The following is a 19,547-nucleotide window of genomic DNA, read 5'->3' on the forward strand; positions in this document are numbered from 1 at the left end:
AATGCATTTGTCAGCAAATGACTATCCTACCTCCTTAGGACTTAAGTATGTCACCTTCACAGTATGTCTAACTTCTAGGATCAGGAGAAGAAACTGAAGGGCAGCAACATTTCATTTTGCAAAATGATTGACTCATATCTCCTGACAGAACTTTTAAAAGTAACACAGAAATTTTCCTCCAGTAATATTGAGACCTGTTAACCTGTTTATTTGTTTATCTACTTTCCATACAGTTCTTTTCTACTATTAATATACATATACATTAGTGTCATAAACAAGTCTTCTCTTTTGAAGAATGCCCTTACCTTTAAATAGTGCTTTGTGTACACTGAAACTGACCTAGGAATCAGCTTGTCACATCCTCATTCTTTCCAGAACTCTGAGTCACATAGCCTTCCCTCCCAAACATATATTGGAGTCTTACAGCTGTTGACATCACTAAGAACACAATAGCTTTGATCAAACCTTGCTGAATCCCTGAAGGGTTTCGCTCACACCTAATGATTGGTAGAAGGCCCAATCCTATCTAGTTTTCCAGTGCTGGTGCAATTGCACCAGTGGGGTGTGTGCTGCATTCTGTGGGGGAGAGGCAGTCACTGGGGCCTCCTCAAGGTTTGAGAACATGTGTTCCCTTACCACTGGATTGTATTGTGGCTACATCGGACTTGGAAAGTTGGATAGGATTGGGCCCTAAGTCACCTGACTCAGGCGTGGAAAATGTGAATATCCATTAATTTCAAAACAAACTATCAACCTATCAGCAGTCCAGCCTATTTGGGGTTAGTTCCCTCAAAATGGGATAAAAGAGAACTGATCAGCTGTGCTAAGTTGCAAGGTACCAGACAAACCAGGATGAAAGTCATGCTGCTGTCCAGCTATGATAGAGTTAACTTTTATGCTGAATGTTAAGTGGATTCCTTTCAGTCTGAGAAAGTTTTAGTTAGAATTGGTTTTTTATTTTATTTTACCCTTTAATTCCAAGTACAGGCATCCCCCCTATATCTGTAGGGATATGTTTCTCCCCCCCCCCCCCCCACAGATACCAAAACCACAGATAAAAGAAAACCCTGTACGTTCTGTGGTATCAAGCACTCACCTCTCATCTGCTGCAGACTGGTATAGAACACTAGAGGAGTAATATGAGAGGCAGCCATCAGGCATACTAGAGAAGGGAGACGAAGAGCCCAATCCCGAGTTCCGCGTGCCGGCTTACCGCATGGACTGCCGAGCAGTGGAGAGGAAAGCGGGGGCGTGGGGGGAGGTGGGGAGGATATGTTCCAGGGAGGTGGACGGGGAAAGGGTGGGGAGGTATGCCGGGGGGGAGGGAGCGGGGGGGAGGGAGCTAAGTAAGTAGAAATACTATTTGGCAACTTCTTGGTAGCAATTTTATTTAGAATTTGTGATAATAATAATAATAATATACAGTATTTATATACCGCCTTTCTTGGTCTTTATTCAAGACTTTATTCAAGGCGGTTTACACAGGCAGGCTTATTAAATCCACGCAGGGATTTTTACAAATTGAAAGAAGGTTCTCTCTTTCAAGAACCACCACATTCAAGATGTTACACTCCGATCTGGTTTAACATTCTGGCCTCCATCCTCCCACGCTCCGAGCAGATGGAACAGCTCAGCTGCAGCTTGCCAGCTGCTTCAAGGTCGCACGGTGCCGGTGGCCTCGAACTGGTGACCTTGTGGATGTTAATCTTCAGGCAAATGGAGGCTCTACCCTCTAGACCAGACCTCCTGCCCAAATAATTTGTTAATTTGTCAAAGTCAAACTTGACTCATACCCATATTGTTGGTTTGTATGCTGGGATATGCAGTATAATGTAATGCTCTTACACTCCAGACCTCAGATCCTAAGTGTGCTTACTTATAAGTTTTATAAGCTTACTTATAAAAAGGCTTAGGACTATGAAATTAATTATCTCAGCATCAAAGTATTAGTATCTGCATTTCTTTGGTTGTTCAAGCAAAGTCAGTTGTTGCACAGGACCAGAGTTGTAAGACATAAAAGATATGTCTTAAGTTATTCATCAACTTGGAAGAATACCCTAACAGCCCGATCCTATTCAAACTATGTGCTGACGGCATACTGATGCCAGTGTGATGTCTGGCATATCTTAAACCTGTCCAGACAATGCCACCATGGTGGTATGGTGCCTTGATGGCTCAGTCCCTCCGAGTAACATCAGAAGCATCCATGGAAACTCCAAATCAGCCTATTGTCAATGGAGCAGCAACCCTTATGTTGGCATGTCATCAGTGTGATATCATTGTGCCATCCAAGAAGCTAATCATTGCATCCACCTAGTCCCAATGTTAGTGCTCAGAGATGAGCTACTGGGGTGAACTGAACAGTGGGATTGGTCACTGCTGGGGGATGTCCTCTACCAGCTACTAAAAATGAACGAAACAGGAGCATACATGGGGAGATGTTCCAAGGACACAACAGACACAAACACATTCAAGTACAGTTTTGAGCAGAGCAGGTCAAGGTCAGAAAGATAAATCCCTCGGAAGCCATGTGAAACACACAACCTTTCTTTAGGGCAAGATTGTCACTTTGCTGGCATTTGTCTACTGGAAGAATTCTTTTTCTGAGGAGGTACCACGACAAGTAACAAGGGGAGCATCAAAATGTGAAAACAAGAGTTTGTGAAGTCATACCTATAACTTTCAAGACATGTTTTTTTTTTTTTTTTAAATGAAATATTGTGTTTGTACCTTTTGCTTTCTTTGTTTCCCAGAAGACTGATCTCTCCTATGTATGACACTGTTGTCTGTGTGACACTTTCTTCATTAGTAGCGTTGTGTACATAAAGATTATAAACTCAGCATCTCCACCCCACCTTCAGATTGGGGCAAATGGCTATTGATTGCTTAATTTTGTGTCTTGAACAGTAAACTGTGTATTTGCTGTTTCCACAGAGATTGAAAAAGAAAGCTGTGGGGATCCCGGAACTCCATTATATGGAATTAGAGAAGGGGATGGATTTTCCAATCGTGATGTGTTAAGGTTCGAGTGTCAGTTTGGGTTTGAACTGATTGGAGAAAAATCTATTGTCTGTCAAGAGAACAATCAGTGGTCAGCAAACATACCAATCTGTATTTGTGAGTACAAAATTATTTATTCCAGTGATTTTTCAAACAACATATATTAGTCAAACATTCTGTTTATTGAATACTCTCATCATGGGGTATACAATTCACTAATGCTATCATAGAATAATATTCTGAATTTCAGTTAAAGTAAATGTTGTCTGTTTTCATCTTGAAGTTATTGTTATGAATAGGACTTTAGGGTGCCTTTCTATAGTATGAGCATGCTGTAACTTGATCAAAAGCAGTATATTTTATATTTAAATTTCATCATTCTTTACATGGTTTTATAGGTACCATTAGAATCCCATTCTATTTTGTGAAATTAATAGTGGCTGAATTGTAGTCAAGGGCATTTAAATTATTTACAGTTATTCCCCCATCTCCCATGCATTATACATCACTATCTTTTAGTATGTACATAGTCATAGAGATATATATTTTGGCTGCCTAACATTAATATCATGCAGAGAAAAAAAAAAATCACCCACTATGTAATATATTACATTGGATACTATAACAAACACATATTTCAACATTGTTATAAAAATACTATAAGAAATACACAGAGAACATAATCACTCAATTAAATGGTTTTAAATTGCATTTATGTTAGTAATATAACATTACTGAATATGAAATATTGACTGCCTAACCAGGAAATCTGAAAATCCTTTGTGGCTAATGCAATTCTTGTGCTTATTTGTGAACTACAAATTAGGAAGGCAACCCTGACCTTCTGGCTCTTAATGTGCTCAGTATGGAATTGTTCATCTGAACAGTTCCCTCGAGGGTAAAATAAGTGGTACTAAATGATGAAGGGCTGTTGGACATGGATAAATCATGAGACCTACTGTGATTTCTGTAAACCATTAACTGCTCTATTTTTCCCTTGGGTTTTCTGTTCACCATTATCCTCGCAGATAGGAAAGACAAGGGAATCAAATAAGACAATCAATTTGAAATATTTGATATGGGTTTTGCAGCCAGCACAGAGATAGGTAACTAAATCCAATCACACTTATCCATCTATAGAAACAGTTTTGTGCCTTCAAATCTGCTTCAGTAGGGACATAAAAGCTATTGCATCTAGGAGGGGGGATCCAGCAAACTTTGTGTCTAGCACAACTATCCAACAGAACACTGTTTTCCAGCCTGTGGTCCTTGGGCCACAGGTGGTCCTGAGAAGTGGTCCATGAGGTCTCAGGAAAAACTTACCTTTGATCACTTCAAGCATTTCACCAAACAAGTGCTCTCTCACAATCTCCAGAGAGGGCTAAAGTGTTACCTGTGATGCTCTGGGGTCTGTTCTCTGCTCTCTCTGTTAGTTCATGGGGGAGAAGAACCATCTCCCATTTTCCATGGACCACCAGAGAGGGCAGAGAACAGACTGCTTGCATCTGGAGCCGGCGACAAAATCTTCTCTATAAATAATAAATCTAATAAATTTCTCTAATTATTACAAATCTAGTTATAGTTTTTTTGTGTATGGAGGTTTTGGGGGATTGTATGTGGTTCATGACTGCTCCTATATTGGTTCATGGGCTCTAAAGGTTGGGAACTACTGCAATAGAACATAGTGCCCCTGTCCTAAAGGAAGCCCTAACAATGTCAGTCAATTGCAGAACAGGTGGGGTTATGCCACATTCAACGAAAGGACCTTCACAGCATTTGTCTGAGACCATAGGATAAGGAAAAGTCTCTCTTCCTCTCACCTTGCTTGAGGGCAAAGGAGATGTTTCTGCAATGCTGACGCAATTGCTTTGTGATAATGATAATTGCTACAGTGGGCGTAGAGGCTTCTGGAGGACTTGGAGTTTCCTTGATCAGGTTCATTAATTTTTTTCAGTTGAGAGAATGAGACTCTTATTGAACTGTAGTGTTGGGAAGCCAATTCTAAAATAGGTTCTGATCTCTTTTCCAATTTCTTTCTTCTCTTTCAACAGTTCCTTGTCTTTCTAATTTCACTGCACCAATGGGAACTGTTCTTTCTCCTGACTACCCAGAGGGATATGGAAATAATTTGAATTGCATCTGGACAATTATCTCAGACCCAGGAAGCCGAATTCATCTTTCCTTTAATGACTTTGACTTGGAATCTCAGTTTGACTTCCTTGCAATTAAAGATGGTGACTCTCCAGATTCTCCAATACTTGGCACATTCACTGGAGCTGAAGTGCCATCCCATCTCACTAGTAACAGTCATATTCTGCGCCTGGAATTTCAAGCTGACCACTCAATGTCAGGACGAGGATTTAATATCACATATAACAGTGAGTAGTTTTCGTTTCAAGTTGCAATCTATAGGTCAGAAGCATGCCACTCTTTATAGAAGTATGCACAGGGAATAGATTCAAGAGGCTTTTTTCACAAATGTCATTGGTTAGATTTAAAAAAAAGTTCTGCAGTTTGGCAGAAAGTCCTGTTCTTTCACCTCTCCCAATGTAGATCTGTCATCACTCTACATTCTTAGTTTATTTCCTGATTTCCCTTTAGTACTGTGCTACTTTCCAGCTACATGTTGCTTGCGACAAATGAATCCTCTATAGCCACCATATGGAGACCATATGGAGGCCACTTTCATTACATAGCAGCTGTTACCACATAGTGATTCAGTTATGCAGTGTCTCATCAAATGGGTGGATTTTCTTCATGCTTCTGTGCAAGTTTTTTTTCCCCTGTCTTTTTGTAGTACAGTTGAGAAAAATAATCCCCAACAGCCTATTTTCCTTTATTTTCTAGATGTCATTTCTGAGAAGGCTTGCTCAGGTGCTAAAACAAGGCTCTGGTTGTTCAGAGCATTAGGCATTAGACATTGTGATGGCCATATGTGACAGTGTCCAGGTCCATGGGGAGATATGGAAGGTAGTTCTGAGGGTTCCTAACCATGCTTGATACTGCTGTGAACACTCATAGCATCACCTAGGAATGCAGGAAACCAAGGCACTTAATACTGCCTTGTTCCGCCTTATGTCCACTGCCGTTGCACAGTTAAAAACAACAATGAAAGCAGCAGCTTACCTCACTCCTCATGTGGTTTCTTCAGTTGCAGATGTGCAGAACTTCTGGGTTGATTTAAATGGACCATGTAAATGAAGAAGCTCTTTCATTCATGTGGTGCCTGTAAATGAAACAAGAAGTCTGACTAACATGTTAAAACCTAGAGCGAGCTAAGGAGATAAGTGTTCCACTTTCCACTCACTTCTAGCTTCACTTAATGTCAAGCCCCACTTGTTGATGGGGGTGTGGGAATGCATCTCTGTCATTAAGTGACACACGACTGTATATTGCATTGTGGCATTTATACGTAATGTTAACGCCTGCTACTTGGATAAAGAGGCAGTTTTTAAAATGGTGCCTCTCTTTCATTTGGCAGGTGGAAAGCAACTGTTCCCATGATTGAATTAGGACTTGATCAGTAACAGCCCAATCCTGAGCTGCCCGGGGGCACGCGGCTGCAGCGGCTCCAAGAACGGCTGCCTCTGCATCCTATGCACCTTAGCCTGCCATGGGCAGCACCTTGGGAGAAGGGGACTTTTGTCCCCTTCTCCTGGGTAAGGGAAACAGCCCCGCAATGAGCCTACTCACTTTACCGCCAACCAAAAGGTAGGTGGTAAAGTAAAGGCGTTTGTGTAGGGTGCCAAGCCCTGCACGAACGGACGGGATTGGTTGGAGCTGAGCTCTACCAGACCCACTTCCTGCCTCCCCACTTTCTCCCCCAGCACGCCTCCTGCCTGCCCTCTCTCCACCCTCCCCACGCTTCTCCCCCCACCCCTGCTTACCGTGCCATGGCTCGGCAGTTTGTGAGACTGCAGAGCAGCGGAGGATGGGTGCCTGCCAAGCTCAGGATTGGGCTGTAAGTCTGTTCAGTATAGGTTAGTTAACCTGGCTACCTCTTTAACAGGATTCTTTAAATGTTTAAGTTGCATTTACTAAACTCTGAGTTGCTCACGGCAATACAAAAGAAAGAAAGAAAGAAAGAAAGAAAGAAAGAAAGAAAGAAAGAAAGAAAGAAAGAAAGAAAGAAAGAAAGAAAGAAAGAAAGAAAGAAAGAAAGAAAGAAAGAAAGAAAGAAAGAAAGAAAGAAAGAAACTCACATATCTAAATGTTATTTAAAAAACAAACAAAAAAACCCTTAAAATGTAATGCACAATAAAATGCACTAATTAGCAGGAATGCCCTCTGTCAGTTCCCAAGTGCTCTCCAGAAGCAGTAAGTCTTAAAATACTTTCTGAAAGCCATCACAGCTGTGTTCCAGTGAACTCCCACTGGGAAGCTGTTTCACAGTCCTGTGACCATCACATAAATCCCTGCTCCTTTTTGAGGCCAATCTGAGGCCAGTGGAACATGAAGCAAGACTACAGAAGCATGTCTTAATTGGCAAAGGCTACAGGCAGAGGCTACCTCTAAGGTTCCATCTCACGCTATTGTCAATTACTAATTCTCATTTTTGTTTGCCCTTACCTTAATCCAGTGATTTTCAACCTTTCTCATTTCATGGCACACTGATAAGGCACTAAAATTGTTAAGGCACACCATCGGGTTTTTGATAATTGCCAAGGCACACTATGCTGCCTGTGGGGGCCTCACATCCCTATTGGCCCTACTAATAAATGACCTTCCCTCAAATTCCTGGGGCACACCTGTGGACCACTCGTGGCACACCAGTGTGCCATGACACAGTGGTTGAAAATGGCTGCCTTAATCCCTACTTTCTTTGGACTATCCTCTAGCAGCAAATTTCTGTTCTTGAACTTGTGGCCACCAAGTAGGTTTCACAACTTTGGATCACATCCCTCTGAAGTTTGCTTGGTAACCAGGCTTCCTACAGTATCTACTAGTGCATATAAGTTACAATTTTTCAAGGGTTTTGTCTCATCTCACTCCCTGGACAGAACTACCAGCATCAATCTATTTAAAAAGTGCAAAGCATATTCTTTGATTATTATAATTTGCTTTCCCATGGTGTTTCTTTCTAATGTGATTACAGCACAAAATAGAGTTCTTGCAAGATTAATATTTCTTAGTGGCGATGGTGTTTTCTCCCCTCCAGTGCTGTAGTATTTCATCCATCACTGATGAAGTGGTGTTTAATGTTTTAGTGTCTTGCAAATATGGCAAACAAATTGCTGTTTTTTTTCTGGCCTTTCTGAAAGAATGTAAGGCTGTTGGATTAGTTTCCTTTAAAAAACCTGAAAACACGCTTAAGCAATTAATAACAATATATGTTTACTCTTTTTCTGAAGTGACACTAGTGGCAAGTGCTGTCACTAATAAGTTGTCAGAGTGTAATTGAAGAGCATTAAAGTTAAATTAGCTGTGACATGTGTCATAGCTGCTTGTTATATAAAACTGTTAGTTTGCCACTAGTAAGCATCCTTCCTTTTGCTTCTTCTGGTTTTGTCTGATGCTAAATATTAGCTTAAATTAAGATCAGATTGCTTGCTTCCCGGTATACTTTATAATTTAATTTTTGGCATCCTGCCTTTGTTCTTGTATTTCATATCTCACTGAGGTTGCATATATGCATGTCTTTAATATGTTTTCCTTTTGAAAAATAAAGTGAACTCTTTCAGACTTTGAAGTGTCTGATAGATGAATACTGTTAACAGGCTGATCTCCATATTTTTACCCAGTAATAAACCCCACTTTGTTTAATGGAACTTACTTCCAAATCACCATGAATAGGATTGCACCCTAGTTAGATTTACAGAGGTCTGGCTCAGTTGGTAGAGCTGCCGCCTTGTATGCCTGAAGATCTGAGGCTGCCAGTTCGAAACAACAGGAAGTATCCGAGAACTGACGACATGCTGATATACTGATGAGCTGACCCTCGGTGGCAGAGAGGAGTTGTTGTCAAGTGGAGCATGGGAGGCGAAGGGCCAGAGAGAGGCCAGACTGGGAAGGAATCCAGCTGGAACGAGGAGCTCTATGAAAGACTAGAACTATTCAATTGTAAAAATGGTTTAGAACAGCCTGCCTATGTAAACCGCCTTGGTTTAAATTCTGAGGAGAAATCTGACAACTGAAGAAAGGCGGTATATAAATACCTGTATAAATAAATAAATAAATAAATAAATAAATAAATCCTATGCATGTCTACTCAATCCAATGGGGCTTACCCTGTCCCAGGAAAGTGGGTATAGGATTGCAGCCTTAGAAGCACAACTTCTATAAAAGGGAGAAGATAGAAAACAAGCTTTGTGTATCAAGCGGGCAGCCCAATCCTATCCAGCACTGAAACAGCCAGGCCAGCCCACCAGCCTGCCTTCCTGCCACCCCAAAATCACCCCCATTCCACACTCCCTCACCTCCTGCACCAGCTTGGGTCTGGCAAGGGGAATCCAGGGCACGTCCTTACGCTGGCCTCCCTGACTCCTAAAAAGGTGCAAACATTCCTTACTTTGTGGTACTCCTGGGCCAACGCAAGGGACTTGCACAGACCCAATGAGCGCTTTGAATTGTGTTGCATAGCAGATATATACCATAGATACTCGCCTATAGTACTATATAGTATAGTACACCTATAGTATAGTATGAAATTTTTGCCAAGTAATCAAGCTCAAATTATCACTTCGCCTTATCTCCGGGTCAATCAGAGGGCAAAGCCTTTCAACTCTGATAAGTTTAGTTTCTCAAGTGGCAGACAGGTGCCAAGTTTCTCAAGCAACAGGCAGCTCCTTAGAAGCAATCTGTTAACCTTTTATTCTCCTTCCTTCTGCTGCAGCCTGGTTCTGCTTTGCAAATACTTGCAAAGCAGGTCTGTTTTTTGAAACACCAGGATGGGAATCCTCCTTTCCATTTGAAGCAGGCTACAATTCAATGCACCCTTACTTAAGAATAACACCCATGGAAAGCAGTGGGTCTACTTCTGAGTAAAAAGGTTTACAAATATATGCAGCTGCATCTCTCTGCTGTGAATTGAATTGCACACTCCCAGTTATGTGTTATGGGTTGTATGTAGAGCTTCTGGATTAATACACCAGATGCCTTAAAGGTGGATTTGATTCATGGATCTCCTGCAGTGGTTCCCAACCTTTTTCCTTTGGCAGCCCATTTCCATCAGTTGTACCCTTCATATTAGCAAAATGTTTGTAATTAATAATACAAACCCTCATCTCCTCTATATGAAAGCCCAGACTTCATGTATTTATCAAAGTGTTTTCTCTTTTTATCTGTTTGAAGAACAGAAGACTCTGCCTTTGCACTGTTTTGCACCAGAAGTGTGCTGAGAAATTCTGGGTGATTGATCACTTTCCATATTATGTTTCAGCTTTTTTACTGTGCTGGTTTTCAATCACTGGTTCATACATGAATTGATGACCAAAAACTAGCTATTGGTGGGACTTTCAAAGCCAACTAGCTACCTCCCTTCCTGCCTTGCTGGTCCTTGCAAGGCATTCTGGAACATGACCTGCCTTTTTCTGCCATTATTCCATTCTTTTTCAAGTACCCCTAAAGGTCCTGTTGAGTGTCCCTGGGAGTACATGAATACCAGGTTGGGAACCACTGTTTTACTGGTATGTTGTTTTCAGTGCACTTACTCTGATAGTGTTTACAAAAAGGTGATGAAGACCAGAATTTGAAAAGAATAAAAATGTATCTTATGATCTTTTACTATGTTTTTAATAAATTAGAGACTAAAGTTCTTAGGTAACAATTAGTGGTGGGTTATTTTTCAGGATCTGGCCTCGAGTAAAATCAGACAAAACTATAGTTAGACACCCCCCTAAGTTTAATCCCCAACTTATCTGAGGGTCATAGAAAATTCTGTGATTTTTGGCTCAAAACCTGCCCTCGACTTATCTGTGGGGTCGACTTATAGATGAGTGTCTGCTGCAATATAGTTGGCGTGGGTGTTCTGTGTTGTGTTGTGGATGGATTTCAAACAAGAACACTGTTGTCAACGGATTATCCCATCCAACAGTGTTCTTGACTGAGGACATAAGGTTTGTGAAGTATAATTATATTTTCATTTATATCAGATTTGCAGGGGACCAGGAGTACCCATTTACATTTTCCCACTAAAATTTGTATTTCCACAGACTGTTTTCAGAATTCGTTATTTGCCAAATGTCACCTTTTAACTGTGGCTCTATAAAATATTTTTCTTTAACCTTCTTTATTCACTGTAGTAATTTCCTATACCCTTGTAAAATTTGTATTGTTTAGGTTGTTGCCTTTTTTCTTTTTTTCATTTAGCTTTTATAACAACCTCCTCCTCCCTTCTAAAATCCTCCATTCTCCCAGTGCTTGTTTTAAAACTCCCACAAAATTATCTTGTTTTCTCCCATTTGGTCATCTCTGGCAGAAGAAACTCTGCGCAGCTACAACCTGACTCTGATTCACTCTTTCCCTACATCACCTAACATGTACCCATCCAAACAGACCTATTTAGAAATATTCTCTTATCCACAATGACTTAAACTCCTGTGTAACTGGTCTTATATGCAAACTACATCAGTTTTTGCTTTCCTGTATCTCTTAATGAAATTCTATATTCTTTTAGAAAACTCAGTGTTGTCATAGCTGCACTTTGAGCTTGTTAACTCCACTATCCAATCAACAATTCCAAAACAGCCATAAACTGCATTTTGACTTCTTGAGTATACATTTTCCCAGTTTGGTTTAATTCTGGACCAGACAAACCCAGGCCTGAGACTGTGTTTGTATACACTTGTAGTGGTAGACAGGGATATGTGTGTGTAAGAACATAAGAACATAAGAACAGCCCCACTGGATCAGGCCATAGGCCCATCTAGTCCAGCTTCCTGTATGTCACAGCGGCCCACCAAATGCCCCAGGGAGCACACCAGATAACAAGAGACCTCATCCTGGTGCCCTCCCTTGCATCTGCCATTCTGACATAACCCATTTCTAAAATCAGGAGGTTGCACATACACATCATGGCTTGTGTGTGTGTGTGTGTGTGTGTGTGTGTGTGTGTGTGTGTGTGAGAGAGAGGGAGAAAGAGAGGTGTCGGCCATAATATGCAATTATTCATGAAAAAATAGCATTACCTTTGTTAATGAAATAACAATCGTTACATATGTGTCACTTCCCATTTTGTTTGCTCTTCAGATGATACAATAATTTCAATGTGATTATATTCAAAAATTTCTTCTCTATCCTTTCCACTTATAGTGTTTGTGTATTTATTCCACAGTTACCAAGGTTCCATTACTCTATGCTTCCTAACTTATCACATTCTCTCTATCTTTTACTTTCTGTTTTAAAGCCTTTGGACACAATGAATGTCCTGATCCTGGTATACCCATCAATGCAAGACGCTTTGGTGACAACTTTCAATTGGGAAGTTCAATTTCTGTCATTTGTGAAGAAGGTTTTATTAAAACACAAGGAACTGAAACAATTACTTGTGTATTGATGGATGGGAAAGTTATGTGGAGTGGACCCATTCCTAAGTGTGGAGGTAGGATGGATCTATTTAATTCCAGGTTGTCGTGCTTGAAAAGTATTCATATAGCTTTAAGCTGATGGTTTCTCTCTCTCTCTCCTCCCCCCCCACACACACATGCAAACACTATACTATGTATACTATATACACTTGTCTTCATTGTGTCTTTCCTTTCCTGAGTTACATAGCCATTTTTTCACCATGAAGTGATTCTTTGTAGTCACTGGTATAACAGGATTGAAAAATCACATTTTGCTAAGTCTACTAAGAGCTCAATCCTATGCATGTTTGCTGAAAAGTAATGACCCAATCCTATGTAATAGGAACTTTTACTGCTGGAACTAGTGTTCCAGCAACACAAGGTCTTTTATGGCTGTCAGAAAGCATGACACACCATTCAGCCTGACCTGGCCTCTATCCCAAGTTGCGAATGACCTGGTCCATGTGTCATTGGCGGGGAAAGAGCCCTGGTGCCAGTAAGTCAATGCAGAGGGTGGGAGGGAGGAGGAAAGAGTGAGGAAGGTGTGGGAATCAGAGTACAGTTGGCACAGGTTCAAGTAGTATTTGTTTGAATACAGTGAGGGGCTGGAACCAGACCTTGTCCGGATACACCCACCAGATTTCAGTGTGGTCTATTGTTTTTGACATCATTTCAGAATCTGTGGCAACAACAGCAGAAACCATCTAATGCCACCTGAGGTCCAGTGCCTGTACACAAGAGAAAAAAAAAATTGCTGCACTTACCCTGCTCCTCAAGTCTTTTCTTTGTGGAAGTGGAGAACTTCCATGTTTGATGTAAAGAGATTGCACACATGAAAGAGGTCATTTGTTCATGCATTGCCTGTTAATAAAACTGGAAGTCTTGTACTTTCTTTTTTTAAGACACTACAAAAGGAGCATGTGACACTTTTTGGTTGCTTTTGGTGGATCAGTGCCGGTTGTCCCCACGGTGGACTGGAGGGGGTTGGTGGAGGTGGCAGACTCAGTGAAATTTCCCCAAATCCATCACCCTTTTGCCCCCTTGCAATCTACCACTGATGCAAACCACATCACATTGCCTAGATCTCTTCTTTCAGCATTCTAGCCCGTTTTACCATGAAAGCTTCAAAGAAAAGCCAGCAATACTCGGACAACCACAAGACTATTCCCTATGTGTATGTGCAATTTCATTTGTGCTTTTCTTTTATATTTCTGTGCATGACTCCAATGATTCTGACCCGGGAGTAATGAGTCTTTATTTTCTTCTTTTCAGCTCCATGTGGTGGTCATTTTTCTTCCCCTAGTGGAGTCATCCTTTCTCCAGGCTGGCCTGGGTATTATAAAGACTCCTTGAATTGTGAGTGGGTGATTGAAGCTGAACCAGGACACTCTATCAAAATTACATTTGAAAGGTCTTGAGAAACACTTTTTTCTTTATATTTCCTCTTTTAACGTATAATAATGTATAATTATTTATTCACATTACTATATAAACAGCAAACTAATTTTTATTTAAAATGCATTCAATTTTTTTGCTTTTGACTATTGAAAAGTTAACCATTTTAATCCTGTTGATCCATAGATTCAGCAATAGTACTGTGGCATAACCAGCAACTGAGTAATCATGACCTTTGCTTAGCAAGGTTGGTAAAAGTTCAAAGAACTCTAGACTAGATTTTTGCATTTCTCAGGACTAGGATTGATTAATCTTTTTTTAATTATTAATATAATTTCCATCTACATTTTAAAATGAGTTGACTTTAATTATGTTAGTTTTAAAACACTGTTGTTCCCTGGATGGATCACTTTGTCAGAAAGTGTCTAAAATATAACTATTGGAGAAGCCAACAGCTCTGAAGAACCAGGACACTGCAATGACAAAGCTTAAGAGCAGATTTAAAGATTCTTGAATGTGAAGCTTGTAAATTATTTGATCAGCAAAACTTTTAAAATATCTTAACATAATTACTTCCCTTCTAAGAAGAAGACAGTGTCTGAAAACACAACACATGCCAATCTAGAAGAGGCATAATATTTTCCTGAACAATACACCAGCTTTTAGAGTTCTGTTTTAAATGTACCTTGCTGTAAATTGTAAATCCTGTGGGCATCAAAGCACAAAAGAGACTGATTGATGTTTCTAAGAGTGAATGTGATTGTGTTTGCTTTTATAACTTTCCTTGAATCTGACTCTTAGATAATATAAAATTAACAAGAAACTAAAATGCAAAAGAGGAGTTTATTCTGCTTGTTATTGCCAGGTTCACAATAGCTAAAATAAATCAATGAAATTGTTTTAGGCTTAAGTGCATTTAAAAAAATGGATACAAGTGCATGGATAGCTGTTTGAAATAGAATTGTGGGACTTCATCTCTTTATGTGTAAAGCAGTTTCCAACAGGATTCCACTAATAGGTCAATTATACCAATCCCATTTATCTCTTTCGCTGGGAATTTATGATGAAATTATCATAAGTGGGGGCACCTCACATTGTTTTCTTTCATTGAGCAGCTTCCACACATCCTTGTTTTTCAAAGCACATCTATTCAGGTGCCTGTATGTTGGTCAGATATAAGAGATGCTTCTAGTGTTATGTTCCAGTTCTTGAATTCTCAAAACCCATTTGGGACCAGAAAAAATTGAATTGATCTATTTTTTTTAAAAAAATGTGTTAATAGCCTAATGTAGGCTTCAAATGTATGAAAGTGACTAGGATGGTGAAGGGGTTGGAGATCATGTCCTGTGAGTAGCTGGGTAAGTTTAATTTGGAGAAGTGATAGTTAAAAGTTGATATGATATCTATAAATATCAGGGGAGGCAGAAACAAGTGGAGGATGGAATGGATTTATTCTCATTTGCTCTGGAGGAAAGGACCAGAACAGATGGTAAAAAAGAGAAATTTTGATTAAATATTAGGAAGCACTTCATGATAGTATGAACTATTCAGCAGTGAAACAACCTGTCTCAGGAGGTAGTTGACTCTCTAGTGTTGGAGGTCTTTAAGCAGATGCTGGACAGCCACCTGTCAGGGACATCCTGTATTGTCAGGGGGTTGGGCTCAATGGTATTTTAGGTCCCTTCCAAATCTATGATTCTATGACTAGCAACGTAGTCCCAGGAATTATCATTTTATTTAAAATATTTATATTCTGCCCTTCCACTCCACAAAGGGAGGTACCCTGCCTAGGTTATCCTGCCCAGGTCACAGTTAAATAGGCTTCAAGTGTTGCAAACGTGCCCTAAAGCATGTTTAGGGCAGCACTGGCCCAATGGTCTATGCTGGCCTGCCAGCACTGCATCCAGGACCAGCGTTGGCTGGCACATGTAAGGTTGCACTGGGTGGTGCAGGGGCTGGGAGAGGGTGGTGGGGAGGTATTTTGGAGGTGGGGAGTGGGCATTTTTGGGTAGGAGAGGGTGGAATTGGGGTGGATCAGGCCCAGAAGGGGGTTGGGATCAGCAGACCTCCACTGTATCCTAATCCCCTTCTCGACCTACACAGTGTTATGCTGTGTTTCCTGGATTTGTGCCAGCTAAATAGCTGGCACGGTTCCAAGAAGCTCTATAGGGATGGGTGGGGCTTTACTCAGGGTAAGAGGAAATAAATCCCTTTAAATCCCCTCTGCACCAGCACAGTTTAGGACTGAGCTGCCTATGAAAGAGGAAAAAAAAATCTCTGCATCTTTCTTCTTATTTCTGTTTTTTTCTATCTACTTTCTTTTGTCATCGTGTTGGTTTTTGTCTACTCTTTTACTTCTCTCTATTTGTAGAATTGTTTTTCCTGTTTATTATGCTTCTTTCACCTCCTTAAAAATTTTTTTTAAATAAAAAAATCTTTGCTTTATTGCTTAGCTTTCTTCCTTATGATTTGTCTGCTTTACCTTTTCTCAAAAAAAGGAAAGTGGTAAGAACAATTACCCACATTTTTGAAGGATCTGTGCTTTATAAATTATTTATTCTAAAATCTCCACTTGTCATCTCTTCATCCTCCTTTTGAACTGAAATGTAGGGTATGAACTTTCTAGCTGATCTTTTTGAGTTACCAGTGAAAAAATTTCCAAGTGTTTTACAAAATTCTACTACTGATGATAATGACTAAGAAATAAAAATAAAATACTATATCTAAAGGGGGCACTTCTGAGAATAATTACATAGAAATTATGGTTTAATTGTATTGTGTGATTCACTCCCGAATCGGCCTGTTCAGCCACACTAGACGCTGTTCCAGAACCACCTTTCAGAGACTTTCGAGACTGAAGGTTGCCAACTAGTATTGTGTGAAAAGATCACTGAGTGTGTCTCTATTGTGTTATTGTTTTGAGGTTCATAGTTTAATCTAACTCAATGTTTTTCAACCTTTGTCCCCTGATGTAACTTTTCTCTTTGTCTAATTATCTTAAGTACCACTGGAAGTAACTCGTGATTATGTTATCACCAGTTACTTCCTGGTTGGGAGGCCAGATGTGATGCTACAAACAGTGGTGAGAGGCTCAAGGTGAACAGGTGTGCTTTTTCAAGTGCACAAAATCTAAGTCAAGCCTCCTCCCGCTGTTTATAGCATCATAGTCTAGTTGCCGGGCAGCAAGAGTCCCCAGGAGCCACACTTACCACTGGAAAACACCTCAAGTACCACCGCCAGTATACATATCACCTGTTGAAAAATGCTGACCATATGTACATATGTGAAAATTGCTAGGATATGGAAAGGAGCATAAGATTGCTTCCTATACTGGTCTTCTATTCTCAGTTGTGTGATCTGGTTTTGTGGAAGGACTAATCAGTACTGGGTCGAAATATGCAATATTTCAAACAGAAATTTCTTTCAAACGGGAATTAAGTTCAGCTCTCGGTTTCTTACCATCCAATTCTATGCAGGAGGAGGGTTTTATGACAGCAGAAGACAACTTGGCTGCTGTTGGTCTGCGCTGCTGGTGGCATGTGCAGCATGCTGGTGGCAGCCATTCTGAAAGCAGTGCTGCAAGTCCTCTTCCCCCAACGACCCCTCTGGTGGCCCCAGCAGGGCCGCTGGACACAGCAGTCACTATTTTGGTGCCACTGCTAGGGATAGGATTGGGCTGTAAGGTTGCAATCCTATTCACATTTACCTGAGAGTAAGCTCTACTGAACTCATTAGGGTTTACTTCTAAGTAGTCATTCATAGGATTGTGCTGTTACGGCTCACTGTAAACGAGATAAACAGCACAATCCTATGGAATCTGCTTACAAGTTTGATAGCCGATAATATGATTAATATAATTAATATTAATATAGTTAATATTTCTGGCCACTTCCTGTTTAATGATGTCACTTCCAGCCCTCAGGAACATGGTGGCGAGTCATGGCCAACAGCCACGGGGGTCAAGGGAGCCACTGGCTGGAAAAGTTTGAGTACCACTACTATAGTGAATGAGTGGCCCAAAGAGATTGCTCTATTAACATTTCATAATGCTAATTAATGCCCTATCTTTAGAATTGTGCTCTTTGAATTAGATTGTTATGATGAGTGCTTTGGCTTCAGTGAATAGGATGCTTTCAGAGAGATGGCATTGAGATTTTTGTTTTTAATGGTTGCGCGATCTATGTGCCTTTTTAAAAAATGCTCAAGGAAGAAATGTGTTTTAACATGTGCCTTGCTTCTTTTTTTTCAGCTTTCAGTAACTTAGGTTACAATCCTATGTACACTTACCTAGGGGTAGGCCCCGTTGGATGTAGTGGACTGAGTTTTGAGTAAATATGTATAGGATTGCCCTTACAATAATGTTTCTTTTATGGACATGTGATTTATTTTGTAAACAACAAAGCTAAAATTCATTAGAGAATCATGACCTCAAGACTGAAATAAGTTTCAAACTTTGATATTTTACCATTAAGCTCTATGAGCTTCTGCCTTTCTGAAACTTGTCTTTCTAGGGGCACAATCCTAAACCAATTTTCCAGCACCAAGGTAAGGCCTCCGTGACTGCCACCCAACTGCAGGATGCAGCACATGCTCCGTTGGTACAGTATGTCAGTGCTGGAAAGTTGGTTAGGATTTGGGTCTAGAGTAATACATATAATTCTTCAGTGGAAGTAAGATCTGTACATCATTAGTAGTTGCACAATTTATTGTGAATGAGGTATAGAATGTAAGATGTAAGCTTCTTGTAAATATTAGATGTATCATATCTAACGTATCAATTTTATATTTGCATGGTCTTTGGGTATATTTTACCTGTGTGTGTTTCTCCAATGTAGATTCCAGACAGAACTCAATTACGATGTCCTAGAAGTGCATGATGGACCAAATCTTCTGTCCCCACTTCTTGGATCTTACAATGGTACGCAAGTGCCCCAGTTTCTGTTCAGTAGCAGTAATTTCATTTACCTGCTGTTTACAACGGACAACAGCCGTTCTAATAATGGATTCAAGATACACTATGAAAGTACGTAATTTCTGCCTCCTTAATGTGTAAATTATTTGTCCTTTTATAGCAGGAGTCTGAAATACAGTTCATTTATTTTGTTTATACCAGCAGTCTCCAAACTGGATACCACTGTTCCCTGTCCCAAGTGGTGCTTACCGTTTTGCATTTCTTTCAAGCTGATCTGGGCACAGGGATGCAGAACAATAAGCACCACTCATTGGGGGAGGGCTTTTTCTAAACCCCGGATCTGGTCCATGGGCCGGGGTTTGGAGAGCCCTTCTTAATACAATCATGTTTTTCTTTTATGTGTTTGTTGTTCATCATACTTGCAATAGCTTACTGGGAACAAGAAGGTTCCAAGGTGCTTGATGTCTATATTGAACACTCAGGTTCCTGGGGGGGGGGGAATGTTCCTGGGATCTTTGCTAATTATAGTCGTGAGTCACTTAGTGACAGGGATGTGAACTGGTACCTCATCATCAAGCAAGGCTTGACACTATATGAAGTCTCCAAAGACAAGGGGGAGTTCGGGGACAGGCTTTTCTGAGCCTCGCAGAGATAGCGCATGACTATATGCTGCCTCTGTGAGGCTCAGAATGCCTGAATTGTCATATTCTAAACCAAGTAAATACGGTATGAATTTT

The 19,547-nt window shown here is 40.4% G+C and overlaps 1 protein-coding gene across 1 annotated transcript in view; it reads left to right on the top strand.

Annotated features, from left to right (window-relative positions):
- Nucleotides 1-19,547, top strand: part of CSMD3 (CUB and Sushi multiple domains 3) — a 710,986-nt gene that overhangs the window by 429,337 nt on the left and 262,102 nt on the right. The window contains exons 15-19 of the mRNA XM_066624387.1: nt 2,935-3,117; nt 5,052-5,378; nt 12,344-12,538; nt 13,776-13,914; nt 18,734-18,921. Of these exons, the coding sequence (XP_066480484.1) occupies nt 2,935-3,117; nt 5,052-5,378; nt 12,344-12,538; nt 13,776-13,914; nt 18,734-18,921 (1,032 nt within the window). The remainder of the gene's footprint in view (nt 1-2,934; nt 3,118-5,051; nt 5,379-12,343; nt 12,539-13,775; nt 13,915-18,733; nt 18,922-19,547) is intronic.

Source organism: Tiliqua scincoides, chromosome 4 (assembly GCF_035046505.1).
Source record: "Tiliqua scincoides isolate rTilSci1 chromosome 4, rTilSci1.hap2, whole genome shotgun sequence".
Taxonomy (NCBI): domain Eukaryota; kingdom Metazoa; phylum Chordata; class Lepidosauria; order Squamata; family Scincidae; genus Tiliqua; species Tiliqua scincoides.